General features: G+C 37.4%; 1 protein-coding gene across 5 annotated transcripts in view; it reads right to left on the reverse strand.

The window, feature by feature from the left end:
- The window catches only part of SPATS2 (spermatogenesis associated serine rich 2), a 168,901-nt gene that overhangs the window by 10,174 nt on the left and 142,488 nt on the right, over positions 1-16,239 (reverse strand). For all 5 annotated transcript variants that reach the window (XM_061128460.1, XM_061128451.1, XM_061128477.1 and 2 more), the window contains 3 exons: positions 15,107-15,286; positions 12,572-12,707; positions 421-479 (listed from right to left, as the gene is read on the reverse strand). In XM_061128460.1, coding sequence (XP_060984443.1) covers positions 421-479; positions 12,572-12,707; positions 15,107-15,286 — 375 coding nt within the window. The remainder of the gene's footprint in view (positions 1-420; positions 480-12,571; positions 12,708-15,106; positions 15,287-16,239) is intronic.

The raw sequence follows: 16,239 nt of genomic DNA on the forward strand, positions 1-16,239 counted from the left end.
GTAGTCTCTGATTATGCCAAAGGTTTTTTCCCAAGTAGGAAAAAACCCAAAGGAATTATTCAGTCACTGAAGGTAAAAACAAAATAAAACCCAGGCACCTGCAAGATAACTGATTTTCCTTAGCTGGTGCTGAGGTGGCAGATACCATGATGTAGACACTGAAATCTATATTCAAAATATTAAAATTTGGAAATATTGATAAACAGGCTATTATAAAGTTGTTTCACCTGAAAGCATTCCTATGCGAGCACAGTACAATTGCTCAAGACTGTTTAACTAAATACAAACTCTTAGTGTGGCATTTACATTGAGCTTTTGTTATGGGGATTGAGAGGCAGGTACTTATTAACTGCTAATACTTTTTTTTAAATTTTTTTATTTTTTTTTTCTGCTAATACTTTTAATAAAGATCAATCTTACTTGCTTCAGCTTTCACCTTGTCCATTTCGGCAAGCAACGCCACTTCCCGATCCATTAAACTAGGAAGGGATGACAAAGGGAAAGAATGTTGGATCAGAAACTCAAACAGAAAAATGGCACGCTGTTAATAGTGGAGAAAGACTTATGCGTTTGTTCCCTGAAAGCATACTACAAAATAAGCACATATATACCACATGAAAATCTTATCTTGCCCTCAGCAAAGACTATTTTAAAGATTTCAATACAGAAATCTAATTCCCTTTTATTTCTATTGATACATATTACAGTAAGCCAGTAGCTAGACATTTAAGAGTTGAAAACCAGTAGATGGCAGTAGCAAACTACAAAACATTTTTTGGTCAGTTGTGCTAAAGCACAAGTCCTCATGAAAATTACATATTTCTACATATGTGCATATATTTTATTTTATATTCTGGTCTATAAAACTGGTCAGTTTTGCTTCTAATGAATTTTTACCAAGCAATACCCCTGCTAGGGCCCAATACATTTAACCACAATTAGGATTTATAGGTCTTCAACATTTTAGCACAGTTGCTTACCAAGTCCACCAGCACTTTAGTCTTTAGAATGCAGAGTAGTCAAAAGACACATATATTGGTGCTATTTTTGGGTAAACGTTTAATAGTAATCCAGAAAAGATGGAATCAAAGGTTTCTGGAAGGCTTTTTACCAAAAAAGAACATTAAACAGGCAATTAGAATTTTCCCCACTATAAATGTAAATGGTTTGTAAGCATGGGAAAGCTTTTCCATGTCCTTATAAAAGAGCCCACCATCTTCAAAGAACATATTAAGAGATAATAGGTTGCCCTAGTATTAAACCTCTGGATACAAATAATTTTCCTTATCACATCAATTCTGGCAAAAAAAAAAAAAAAAGAACTAAAGCTTTACTATCTGTACAAACATAAAATGTTCCAACTCTCTTCATAGTTGAAATTCATTCTAATTTCTCCTTTTGAATGGGTGTATAACTACAGAGTTAATAAAAATTCTTATCTTGTTTCTGGTTGTAAAACTAATCACACACATATGCATATATATATACACACACATGCATATATATATACACATACACACACACACAGAAAAAAAGAAAAACCCAACTCAGTTTAGTTCTATATGTTGTTATGTTAGCACAAAGTAGTTAATATGGAGACTACAGAGTGAGATATTTTATGCATTCTTTTTTTTCCCATTTATTTTTATTAGTTGGAGGCTAATTACTTTACAATATTGTAGTGGTTTTTGCCATACACTGACATGAATCAGCCATGGATTTAAATGTGTTCCCCATCCCGATCCCCGATCCTGCCTCCCTCTCCATCCTATCCCTCTGGGTCTTCGCAGTGCACCAGCCCTGAGCACTTGTCTCATGCATCCAGCCTGGGCTGGTGATCTGTTTCACCCTTGATAGTATACTTGTTTCAATGCTATTTTCTCAGAACATCCCACCCTCACCTTCTCCCACAGAGTTTAAAAGTCTGTTCTGTACATCTGTGTCTCTTTTTCTGTTTTGCATATAGGGTTATCGTTACCATCTTTTAAAATTCCATATATATGTGTTAGTATACTGTATTGGTCTTTATCTTTCTGGCTTACTTCACTCTGTATAAGGGGCTCCAGTTTCATCCATCTCATTAGAACTGATTCAAATGAATTCTTTTTAATGGCTGAGTAATATTCCATAGTGTATATGTACCATAGCTTCCTTATCCATTCGTCTGCTGATGGGGATCTAGGTTGCTTCCATGTCCTGGCTATTATAAACAGTGCTGCGATGAATATTGGGGTGCACGTGTCTCTTTCAGATCTGGTTTCCTCGGTGTGTATGCCCAGGAGTGGGATTGCTGGGTCATATGGCAGTTCTGTTTCCAGTTTTTTAAGGAATCTCCACACTGTTCTCCATAGCGGCTGTACTAGTTTGCATTCCCACCAACAGTGTAAGAGGGTTCCCTTTTCTCCACACCCTCTCCAGCATTTATTGCTTGTAGACTTTTGGATAGCAGCCATCCTGACTGGCGTGTAATGGTACCTCATTGAGGTTTTGATTTGCATTTCTCTGATAATGGGTGATGTTGAGCATCTTTTCCTGTGTTTGTTAGCCATCTGTATGTCTTCTTTGGAGAAATGTCTGTTTAGTTCTTTGGCCCATTTTTTGATTGGGTCATTTATTTTTCTGGAATTGAGCTGCAGTAGTTACTTGTATATTTTTGAGATTAATCCTTTGTCTGTTGCTTTGTTTGCTATTATTTTCTCCCATTCTGAAGGCTGTCTTTTCACCTTGCTTATAGTTTCCTTTGTTGTGCAAAAGCTTTCAAGTTTCATTAGGTCCCATTTGTTTATTTTTGCTTTTATTTCCAATATTCTGGGAGGTGGGTCATAGAGGATCCTGCTGTGATTTATGTCGGAGAGTGTTTTGCCTATGTTCTCCCCTAGGAGTTTTATAGTTTCTGGTCTTACATTTAGATCTTTAATCCATTTTGAGTTTATTTTTGTGTATGGTGTTAGAAAGTGTTCTAGTTTCATTCTTTTACAAGTGGTTGACCAGTTTTCCCAGCACCACTTGTTAAAGAGGTTGTCTTTTTTCCATTGTATATTCTTGCCTCCTTTGTCGAAGATAAGGTGTCCGTAGGTACGTGGATTTATCTCTGGGCTTTCTATTTTGTTCCACTGATCTATATTTCTGTCTTTGTGCCAGTACCATACTGTCTTGATGACTGTGGCTTTGTAGTAGAGCCTGAAGTCAGGCAGGTCGATTCCTCCAGTTCCATTCTTCTTTCTCAAGATTGCTTTGGCTATTCGAGGTTTTTTGTATTTCCATACAAGTTGTGAAATTATTTGTTCTAGTTCTATGAAGAATACCATTGGTAGCTTGATAGGGATTGCACTGAATCTATAGATTGCTTTGGGTAGTATACTCATTTTCACAATATTGATTCTTCCAATCCATGAACACAGTATATTTCTCCATCTGTTTGTGTCCTCTTGATTTCTTTCATCAGTGTTTTATAGTTTTCTATGTATAGGTCTTTTGTTTCTTTAGGTAGATATACTCCTAAGTATTTTATTCTTTTTGTTGCAATGGTGAATGGTATTGTTTCCTTAATTTCTCTTTCTGTTTTCTCATTGTTAGTGTATAGGAATGCAAGGGATGTCTGTGTGTTAATTTTATATCCTGCAACTTTACTATATTCATTGATTAGCTCTAGTAATTTTCTGGTAGAGTCTTTAGGGTTTTCTATGTAGAGGATCATGTCATCTGCAAACAGTGAGAGTTTCACTTCTTTTCCTATCTGGATTCCTTTTATTTCTTTCTCTGCCCTGATTGCTGTGGCCAAAACTTCCAAAACTATGTTGAATAGTAGTGGTGAGAGTGGGCACCCTTGTCTTGTTCCTGATTTTAGGGGAAATGCTTTCAATTTTTCACCATTGACGATAATGTTTGCTGTGGGTCTGTCATATATAGCTTTTATTATGTTGAGGTATGTTCCTTCTATCCCTGCTTTTAGAGCGAGATATTTTAAAAAGTATAAGGCAGGGACATTTTCTCAAGGAGTAAAATCCTTTGTAGTGAAGTGATAAAGAACAGGTTTGATAATCATTATGCATGATGTTAATCCACAGACTTGTAACAAATTTGGTCGGCATATTAATTCCAAAGTGCCAGACTAGAGAGAAGATACAACTATTGTGAGGTAGCAACACTTTTGCTAAGAAAGCATTTCCCAAACCTTGGCAAACATTTTGCTCCAAGCACTCTAGCAGCATTTGGAATACCTAAAAAGCAAAACAAAAGTACATCTGAGACAGGAGCTGCCAGGCCTCGAGTTCAGTATTATCACCTCTCCTCTACTGCTGAATCACCTTAAGATGCAGACACTGTCTGTCAGATGACAAATTTAACTGACAAAGCTTGTAAAATATTTATTATAAGAGCTTAGCAAACAAGTAAGCTTTCTGCAGCTTACAATCTTTATTATGAGACAGCAGAGTGTCACAGGACACTCTCAGGAAGGAAAAATAGTACCATCATCATTAGACTTTTTAGTGTCACTATGAGCTAGCACATCAGGAGGGCACTTCTATATCCTGCAAGAATGGTTAGCATCCCTTTACACAAGCTTTGTTTCTTGAATCACTCACTGGTGATCATTAGAAATCCACAGTGCAGTGTGTGGGGAATCATATGACAGTGTGAGTGCTCAGTTGTGTCTTGACTCTTAGTGACCCTATGGACTGTAGCCTGCCAGGCTCCTCTGTCCAGGGGAGTTTACAGGCAAGAATACTGCAGTGGGTTGTCATTTCCTCTGCCACGGGTCATATGACCATTCCAATAAAAAAAATAAGCTTACCTTTCCATGCCAAAAAACACTGAAAAGCAATAAGGACTTTTATTTCTTTTTGTTTGTTGTCTGTCATGTTACTATCTATCGATAACATCTACTGAAAGGTTCTGTGATGTCAGCCAAGCATTAAACAGAGGAATCTATGGACTAACTGTTGGGATATTTTCTCAGAGAGAAGCCTGATGAATCTCTGCAATTTTTCATTAAAATTTTTACAAGTCTTTAAAATAGAAAAATGAATAAATGTTAAATTACATGTAGTGTAAGTACCTGACAATTAGTTTTTCTGATAATAATTTAAGTGCCTGACATTAAGCTTTTGGTTGCTGACATTCACTTCAAAGATAATCATCTCAAATAAATAAGCTATACAACAAGAGAAAGGGTCAGGCCAGGCCATCCTCTTAGAAGGTCCTGGGTGAGCTACATAACTGACCACTTGAGTGACCAGGACTTTTCCTTCCCACACTTTAATTCTTGCTCTTACGTTTTAAATTCACTAATAAAGAATGAACCCACAAAACTCAAGGCACCCCATCCTGGACCCCAATAAAGGCATGACTCAAGGTTCGTCCTCTCCTAGGCATGCCATGTACCCTCCAGGACTTGTGAGTAATAAACCTTGTTTTTCAAAATCCCCTGATGGTTGTTGCTGAGGTGCATGTAGCAATCATTAGAGCCACAAGGGCCTGTCTGCCACAACGCTGATTTATGGGGTGGGGGCCACAAGTAGTACAGGGCCCAGGTGAGTGCCCTCAGGCACTACTAGCTGATGGCATCACCAAAGTAGGCTGAGACCAACACAAACACTGTAAGAACTTTCTTAAAAGTATATCACATAATGTACTACAGTTGTATAGATGAATGACTATGTTTTAGGTAATTAATGCTAAAGCATTTAGGGATGACATGTCATGATGCCTGCAACTTCCAAATGGTTCTACCAAAACACACACACATGGCAAACACATTGATCACTGTACTACCCCTTCAGCTTTTCTGTATTCTGAAAGTTTAAGCTGTGGAAACATGTGCATCACAAAATCAACAGAGAAAGTGAGAAGAGTTCAGAAGTGGAAAGTGGCTAAGCATAAGAGAAAGAGCAGAGGCAATTTTCACAATTAAAAGTAGTAATTTAATGTAATATAACTTTCTGACAATGAAGAAACTTTAGCTAAAGTTTTCCATCTGTTCCTAAGCTGTGGTGGTGCCAGTAGGAATCTGTGGCCGAGAGATTCAAAAGTACCTGTGGTTTGAGGTAACAGTTTTTTAGATGCCATAACTATGAGCAATGAGTACTTTCAGAGTGATGAGAGGCTCATTCACACCACCAGACTTTCTGTTGTTACCTTGCTCACTCAGGACATGAGGGTACTAAGCTTGCAACTGTTCTGCAAATTTCCTGAATGGAAACACACCATGATGAGCATCTGATACACTAGACTCAGAAACCACTAATGAAATTCTGCTAAATATCATTGGGACTCTGTTTAGAAAGACACGAGGTCTTATTAAGCCTGGGCCTTATACAGCACACAGAATTTCCTGTCTTTGATCACAAAGGATGGTTTTAGGTGTCCTGTCACTGTTAAGGAAAAAGACTGGTAAATGTCTGAATGTTCTGTATTTCCTTCCCTCCTTACCAAGACTTTACCATCTTCCCATTTCCTCAACTTACTCTAAAGCTTTTTGTATAATTTACTTGGTCAAAATAGTTGTCCCTGTAGCATCACCATTCATATCTCTAAGATACATTATATGTCCATCATTTAAAGCAGGCCCTTCAATTAATATTTTTAGCATGTAGCTTACTGATTATACTATTACCTTCAGTAATTTCTTGGTTCCAAAAAACTATTAACTATCATTTGTTTATGACTGTTGCATTAGTGCGTGTTCAGTCGCTTTCTTTGTGTCCGACTCTTTGCGACCCCACAGACTGCAGCCTGCCAGGCTCCTCTGTCCATGGGATTCTCCAGGCAAGAATACTGGAATAGGTTGCCATTTCCTCCTCCAGGGGATCTTCCCGACCCAGGGATGGAACCCATGTCTGTTATGTCTCCTGCATTGGTAGGCAGGTTCTTTACCACTAGTGTCACCTGGGAAGGCCCAGCCACATTAGAAAACAATGTTATAACAGAGACAATTCTAGCAACTGTTGAGCCAACTAATTATTTCAAGGGTTTATACTCTAAACCACTCAACAATGTTCTTACAAAACATTTATACTTGATTTTATTTGCTGAAAACCTAAAACCTATTTATTCTAATTCCACTAAAGCAGAAATCCAAGCAAAGCCCAGTCAATGCAAACACCTTTATTTTTCTGAAGACACTTCCTCCTTCTCATATAAAACGACCAAAAAAAGAAAATTTTTAGTAGCTTTTGTTGGCAGAATTAATGACACTTCATGTGCTTCATAAAACTTCGTACTCCCAACACTGGTTTTATGAGTATGATACACACATTTGGGCTCAAAGAGCATCTCAATTCTAAAGTAATGCTAGGAACCATATGACTTGATGATATCTTATCCCAATATGTTTTGGGAAAAAGAAATAGCAGCAATTTGCAGAGGGCACAGTTAGATTTCTGGTCTGGGAACTAGGAATCAAACCCATGCGTGAGATATGCACCAAGAATCTCTCTTCCAGCTTTAGTGCAGAAGTGAGCCACCAATGATGATGGGTGGGATGAAGATCATAGGTTACTGGGAGTCAGAATACATAGATTCAAATATTGAGCCTGCAACTTAAATATGATGTCATGTTAGGCAAACAGCTTAACCTAAGACTCAAATTCCTTTTAACCGTAAAGTAAAAATTAAGGCTCCCTCTTCACAGGACAGAAATCAGCACGAAGAAATTGGACAGTATGATTGAACATGTTTGGAAAGGAACCTGTTTGTTTTGTATGCTACTCAGTCATTTTCTCAGATGGTTAAGGAGATAGAATTCTTTTAAATTTATTTATTTTTAATTGGAGGATAATTGCTTTACAATGTTGTGCTAGTTTCTGCTGTACAACAGTGTGAATCAGCTATATGTACACATGTATCTCCTCCTTCTTGAGCCTCCCTCCCACCCAGCCCCATCCCACCCCTGCAGGTCATCACAGAGCACTGAGCTGAGCTCCCTGTACTACACAGCAGCTTCCCACTGACCATCTACTTCACACATGACAGTGTATATATGTCAGTACTGCTCTCTCAATTCATCCCACCCGCTCTTTCCCCTGCTGTGTCCACAAGTCCGTATTGTCCATCTGCATCTCTATTCCTGCCCTGAAAATAGGTTCACCAGCACCATTTCTCTAGATTTCATATATATATGTTAATATATGACATTTTTCTCTTTCTGACTTACTTTACTCTGTATAACAGGCTCTAGGTTCATCCACTTCACTACAATGGACTCAAACTCATTAGAATTTTAAGTCAAAGACTACCAAGAACCATGGAGGCCAAATACTAGTAGAAATAAGATGTTAATGTACTAAACATGCAAAAACTGAAGAATAATTTAAAACTAAGGAGTGCTAGGTACCTTTTTGATAACACATTATAACAGTAACCTATTCCTTTATCTCTATGGTTTTTAGACATTTTTGAAAGTGCTTTTGTTCCTAAAATGATTTTCTGAATTTTCAGCATCTCTATAGATAAACTTTAAAGTTAAGGATCTAAAAGCATTTGTTAAGACTAGTGATAGTTTAATATAAGAAGAAAAGAGAAGCTCAAATCAAAGGAAGTAACTTTTCTAAGGTGAATGAGGAATCAGCCAGGAAAAACTTCAGTCTTAAGCACAGGCTTATATTTACTTCATGTGTTGCAGAATCTCAAATTTCTTACCACTTTTCTCCTTTTAATAAGTACTTTTTGACTTTCAATAAAACAGAAACTTTATTTAAAAGGCAGGCTGAGTGTGTATCCTTTGCACTGACACATACAATGACAACCATTCAAAATAGTTTACACACTCTAGCTTCAAGTTCCACTTCATATCCTGCTCCCTAACAGACTTAAACTTTAAGTCAACTAGGAGCTCCAACAATGTGTCAGAGATTTTATTAATTAACAAGAAAAGTAAACCTGGGTCTAGTGATGATTATTACTGGATCACCAATAAGGACAGATTTGACGTTTTACATCCTGGAAAGCCGCTGCTTTTACCTCCCCACAGGTAAATGTCAGCTTTCATTTGGCCCCAGTGTGAGAGCACTTATCCGTATAATTCCCCTAGTGCCTGGTCAGGTGTAATGCAATCTTACTGTTGCAAATTTGTTAGAACCCTTTTCTTTTCTTTTATACTATAAGCAACACAAAAAATGGCTTCCTAAGTGACATTAACTCCAAGCTCTGGCTCAGTGCCAAAGGGAGTTAGCTCACCTGCCAATTATATCTTGAAGTAGCAACTACAAGGGGCATGGAAATAAGCCAGTTTAAAGACCCAATCAGCCAGAGAGAAGGCTTTACACTAGCAGGAAAGTGCAGGTAATCTCTTTCCTCAAGTTAAATTGACCTGGTTGCTACACCTGCTAATCAATCCTAAATACACAGTTTCTAGGCAGGAAACCACTTCATTTGTCATTTATTAAAGGAGGCTCCCCCTGGCTGGGTTCCAAGTCAACGAGGACTCATAAGTCTCTCTCCCGGAACTGTATTTCCGGGTTCAGGCTGGTTCTGAATGGAATCAGATCCTGTGGTTAAAGTAGTCAGTAAAGTAAACAATCATGGAGACTGGAGGCTTGTCAAGGCAAAGTTGTGATATTCTACTCTTAGTTTTTTATTCTTAAACCAATAATATCTGATATGATAATAATCCAGGGTAGAGGGTATGGGGCTTTCTCCCAGAGGGTCAGAAAAAGGAGAAATCAGTTACCTAGAAAAACCAGGGGAAGTCAGAGTTAACGTGAATTTGGGAGAACTGGTTGGATTTAGATAAGTACAAAGATACAAGACAGCATTACTAGGTTGGAAAAGTAGCATTAAGGAGCGTATGAAAGAGGAAATGTGTATGTTAAATTCTCAGACACGTAATCTGGCTAGAGTAAAAATGTATATAAGAAAACAGAAGATTTGACATTAAATTTCTAGCTATAAAACCTGAAAGGGCAAACTTGGGATTCATCTACCCATGGGTAGATGAGCAGATGAATGATCTATTCTAAAGTACTTTTTGGTTCATGGATCATTCTACACTTTGGTAAAAGCAGAGGTCAGAAACTTTCTGGAGGCTTTATTCTACTTCTGTTAATTCACTCCCTTCTCCAATTTCACAAAACAGGAGGACTGAGGCTACCCACTCTCCCTCTGTCTTTTGTTCACTGTGGCATGAAGTACCAGACTAAGTTTGTGAACAGAGACATGGTTGAATATGACCTCAGGGAACAGCACCCAGACAATCAAGAAAACGGATGGATGGTTGGGAGTAAGAGTGGTGTAGGTTCTCTCTGTTCATGAAAACTTCCTCTCACATTTCAGATTCTTGAAAGTGTTAAAAACAAGCAGTATGGACAGTCTCATATCCCCAGATATCAACCTAGCTGCTTGTTTTCCTGTCATGTTACTTAATTTGGTCCTTAAAAAAAAAAATGTCCATTATTAAATGAAAATATCTCCCCCAAAGAGTTATGGTTTAAAAGTTAGTTACCACTTTAATATCTAATAGTTAAAACAGCTGCAATGGTTGAGAAGAAAAGTAGAATATATTTCTCCTCCCAAAGATTCTATAATCAAATATATTTGAGAAACAGCATAGTATAGCTCCCTCTTGTAAATTCACAATGCATATTAGCATTAACGCATCAAGAAGTCCAGTAGTAAAGAAAATTTAGGTCTTTTCAAACCTCTTTAGCTACTAAACCCTATTTCACCTACAGAACACATATTAATACATTTTAAGATATGAGAATTTTTTAAAGCAAGTTTAAAAAATACAAAATTAAAATAAATCAATGATTAATAATAGGGCACAGAAGAGACCACTAGAGTGGGGTCATTGGGAAGGACGAAAGGAAGGAGGAAAACAAAGACATCTTTTCTACTTTGTATTAATGTTGTTGTTGTTGTTCAATCACTCAGTCGTGTCCGACTCCTTGCGACCCCATGGACTGCAGCATGCCAGGCTTCCCTGTCCATCACCAACTCCCAGAGCTTGCTCAAACTCATGTCCATCGAGTCAGTGATGCCATCCGACCATCTCATCCTCTGTCATCCCCTTCTCCTCCTGTCTTCAATCTTTCGCAGCACCAGGGTCTTTTCCAATGAGTCGGCTCTTCAAATCAGGCGGCCAAAGTATTGGAGCTTCAGCATCAGTCCTTCCAATGAATTTTCAGGACTGATTTCCTTTAGGATTGACTGGTTGGATCTCCGTGCAGTCCAAGGGACTCTCAAGAGTCTTCTCCAACACTACAGTTCAAAAGCATCGATTCTTTCATGCTCAGCCTTCTTTATGGTCCAGCTCTCATATCCATACATGACTACTAGGAACACCATAGCTTTGACTATACAGATCTTTGTTGGCAAAGTAATGTCTCTGCTTTCTAATATACTGTCTAGGTCTGTCACAGTTTTTCTTCCAAGGAGCAAGCATCTTTCAATTTCATGGCTGCAGTCACCAACTGCAGTGATTTTGGAGCCCAAGAAAATAAAGTCTGTTACTCTTTCCACTGTTACCCCATCTATTTGCCATGAAGTGATGGGACCAGATGCCAAGATCTTAATTTTTTGAATGTTGAGTTTTAAGCCAACTTTTTCACTCTCCTCTTTCACTTTCATCAAGAGGTTCTTCAGTTCCTCTTCACTTTCTGCCATCAGGGTGGTATCATTTGCCTATCTGAGGTTATTGATATTTCTCCCAGCAATCTTGGTTCCAGTTAGTGCTTCATCCAGCCTGGCATTTCGAATGATGTACTCTGCATGTAAGTTAAATAAGCAGGGTGACGATATACAGCCTTGATGTACTCCTTTCCCAATCTGGAACCAGTCCGTTGTTCTATGTCTGGTCCTAACTGTTGCTTCTTGACCTGCATGTAAGTTTCTCAGGAGGCAGGTGAGAGGCAGGCAGGTGAGATTCCCATCTCTTTAAGAAGTTTACACAGTTTGTTGTGATCCACACAATCAAAGGCTTTAGCCTAGTCAATGAAGCAGAAGTAGATGCTTTTCTGGAATTCTCTTGCATTTTCTATGATCCAGTGGATGTTGGCAATTTGATCTTTGGTTCTTCTGCCATTTCTAAATCCAGCTTGAATATCTGGAAGTTCTTAGTTCACATACTGTTGAAGCCTAGCTTGGAGAATAATGAACATTACTTTGCTAGCATGTGAAATGAATGCAACTGTGCCATAGTTTGAACATTCTTTGGCATTGCCTTTCTTTGGGATTGGAATGAAAACTGACCTTTTCCAGTCCTTTTGCTACTGCTGAGTTTTCCAAATTTGCTGGCATATTGATTTGTTCAAAAACATCATGTCATTGGTTACAGGTTCCTGGTTTAAAAGACAGACCCTAATGTAAAGGAGCATGACCTACTCTATAATTACTTGTCCCTTTCCACACAATATTAACCTTAGGTCCATTCCTAAAGCATGAGTTTCTTCTATGACTCATTCTCAAACTGTGACCACAAACAGAATGAAGCAGAAAGCAAAACATAGCATAGGATTTTTAAGTCTTCCTCCACTGTGTAGAGAAGTTAAGAATTCGGAATTAAAGAACTTGGTGAATGGTTAACCATCTTTATCATTTTCATGCTACTGATACAAAATGCGACTTAACTTACCAGCTCTGCAATTCGGCAAAAGCTTGTTTCATTTTCTTAATAGAAGCATCCATCTCTTCTTTAACTACAACTCGGTATCGTGCAAGAGACACTGTGCAGCGCTGGAGGTCTTTCACAGATTTTTCAATATTAGAACCTTGGAAAGAACCCCAATAAAAAAAAGAACATAGGTAACTTGAAAATTGGATCTGAATACCTAAGCATGTAACGTAACTAACGTCTCATAACTAAGAATGCTTCCTAAATGGCCACCCTCAACAAAAAACGGAATTTTTCATAGATTTTTTTTTTAAAGTATCCTGGCCAAGATGGAGTAACAGGAATTGGATTTACCTTCCTGTCTTAAAAAACTTCACACATACATAAAATATATGAAACAATGGTTTTCAGACAATGAATAATATGCAGTACTTCTTACCACCCTCCACAAGAACACAGAAAACAAAAAAAGTGAGGCCTAAGATGGCCTCAACTTGCTGCCATAAGAGAGTTTCCAGGCTGCAATGCAAGGAGGAGAAATCCTAAGTTGAGTCTGCACATCTCTTTGAATTTAGGGGACCGAGTTGAGAGTTCAAAGAGGCTAAGATGGCTAGAATTCTCAGGGCAGAACAGTGGAGAGGAGAAAGCTACATTGCAATGAAAAAACTGTACAAAGATCCACAGAGGATTCTGAGTGCATGCGTGTGCAGAACCACCCAAAACAGGGAAAAGAACCACTGGAAAGGAGCAGGTAGAATAATTCTAAGAGCTCACCCAGACCAGGAATAGTCTATGTTCACACCAGCATAGTGGGGCACCAGGTAGAGTACTTACAGGGGTACTGCCTCAGTAATTAGCTTGATACTAAACGCTGCGCTACTTCTACTAACAAAGCTTAAGCAAGCAAGCAGACTGTTTCCAAATAACAGTTCCAGAATAAATCACAAGAATATTTAAAGAAATATGAAAATATCTAGCAATCAACAAAGCAAAATTCACAATGTCTGGCATCTAATAAAAAAATTACTAGAGGCAGAAAAATATGACTGATCTATAATGAAGGGAAAAATCAATTAACAGAAACAGGTGCAGAAATGACAAAGATGTAGTATCAAGTCAGTAAGGACATCAAAACAGCTAATATAACCAAATATCACATGTTCAAGAAGGCGGAGGAATAGTATAATCTGTTAAGGAGACACATGGAAGATATTTAAAAAGATTCCAACAGAATCTTTGGAGATGAAAAAAAAAAATCAGAGATGAAAAATACACTGAATTGGATTAATAGCAGATTAAAAACTTAGAGAAAAAAGGTTAATAAATTTGAAGACAGTAATTTTAGAACTATCCATAATGAAATTAAGCACAGAGAGAAAAAGACTAAAAAAAGAACCCAAAATGAAAAACTATTTGAGTTGGTACCAAATTTTCAAAACTCCCTACGTAACAGGATTTAGTAGAATACAATTCACCATGTAGATATTACAAAACTGATAAAGTTCTCTCTTGATAGTACAGTTTGAAGCATTTTAAGTGAGTAAGTCAACACTGTAGATAAAGATGAAGCATATTTACCTACCTAACATATTTTAACCAGTTTCTGAGAATTCTATTGTAACCTTTTTATATTCACTAATGTCAAAGTTATTATGACTGGTAGTTAGAATAACTGATCTAACAAATTTATAAAGTGCCAAGACACAGATTTTCAATCTTTAAATCCTTCCTCATCTCAACCTGATTTCTTTTAAAATCTACCTAAAAGCTTTCAAGCACTGTTCCTTTATTTTTGCTTGACTAAATACTGTCAGACTTGCCTTTCTGGACAAGTTGAGGGCTCTGTTAGAAAGATGAAAAAAGAGAGCCTCAATAATTAAATTTGGCTCATGCGGTATAAATAATTCAATACAGAGCTACAGGTTACAAGGGTCTTTTACATTTTTCTGTTTCATTTGTTCAGGTAAGTGGACTGCCATCCTTAAATGGACGATAGAAGGGCTATTATCTCTATCTAATTATTGGCTGATTATTTAAATAACTATTATAGTTAAAAAAGAAAAACAGCAAATGGCTACCATCAATCAATGCTAAGGATTTACTTAAGAGAAAATGACCTTGCTTAAAGCTACAGTCTGATAGGTATTAGTAAAAGCATGAAGTTGAAAAGAGAAATTAAAATATTTCTTCAAAATGTCATTTCAGAGATGGCAAAGCTTTTTACTGTTGAATCAACCTGGAGTTAAAAATGAAGGAAATAGCACAGACGTGTTGCAGTAAAGCAAATAAAACGAAGGTTAATGTTAGCAGAAACGTCATGCTAGCCGCAGAGTTCGACTCTCATTCACAAAAAACGACCACTATTGTTGTTTCAAGACTGTATGGCATTACACTACTATCAGACTCCAACTGTGTACACAAAACTGGGGAAAGGCTGGATCATCATGGATAGTCACTTCTGAAACCTTATCTATGAGAACAAAGAGATAATTTGCTCTTTCTAGCTCAAAACACAGATTCTTTTTGCTTTCTCTCAAAAGAAGGTCTTTGATTTACCAAGCTTTTTGTTGGTGGAAGAGAGGGGAACATCTTCCATGCCTAGATTTGAAAGCTGAGGTCCTACAGTAGTTCTCGAGAGAGACTTGGCAGCGTTCCTGTTTTGTTGAGAATTCTGAGTAGAGTGCATAGTCGAAGATCTGGACTCAAAATCAGAGACACCATTCTCCAGCATGGATCCTGTCAAATAAAGAGGCCAGTATTTTAGAGTAGAGTTTAGGGGTAAATCAAGGAGTCTTTAAGTACACATGAAGTAAAAAGGTAAAAATGCAGCAAAACAATGCCTCTTAAAAGGTTGTGAATAGAATCAACTGACAAAACAGGACGAAGAGCAGAGTCAGTGGGGCTGTGAGTATCATCTGGCTTAGCCCAGGAGGCACACTAACTGGAGAGAAGGATTCTTTATTAACCCATCTCCAGACAGGCTAGCTCATTCCCTGGATCTTGTTAGTAACTTCCTTGCAGTTCTGGTCACAAGGAAGTGAAGAGTCAATATCACCACCTTCTGACAAGCTTCTGTTAAGTTATGCTAAGGAAAAGATTTCTACACTGTCCCAGGGAAAGAAAGAAGAGTTTTAAAAGCTTGAGGAAATAGAAAGGGCAAAGAGTTAGGAAATAAAGGAAAGCTAGTTTAGAAAAAAAATAGAGGCCATTGACAATCTGTGGTTTGTTTGAGGTGCTATGTTTTTTTCTAAGTCTTTGTATGTATGCGTGTGTGCTTGAACTAATCAATAAAAAAAATCTGAAATATACAGCATAATTTAAAAAATGGCATTACATTTATAAAGCCAGCAGCAACAGAGCAAAGAGAACTAGATTAACAAACAAGTAATTAAAAAGCCTATTTTTAAAAATATATTCCCAATATCTTTCCAGTACTCATCAAAATGGTTAATGAAACAAAATGTACAAGCTATCTGAATTTACAACTAATACTAATCTTAATTCTTTATTAAAAAACAAATGTGAGACTATAAAAACCAACAGTCTACTTCTAATGAAAGCCATGGGATTACAATTATGCTTATATATTCCTTACTGTGTTGAGTCTTGGAATAATAACATCAATATCAACTCATGATCATCATTTCCTTTAATAAATGTGAAGTTAAAAAACACCTAACGTCACCTTC

Source organism: Dama dama, chromosome 3, assembly GCF_033118175.1.
Source record: "Dama dama isolate Ldn47 chromosome 3, ASM3311817v1, whole genome shotgun sequence".
NCBI lineage: Eukaryota > Metazoa > Chordata > Mammalia > Artiodactyla > Cervidae > Dama > Dama dama.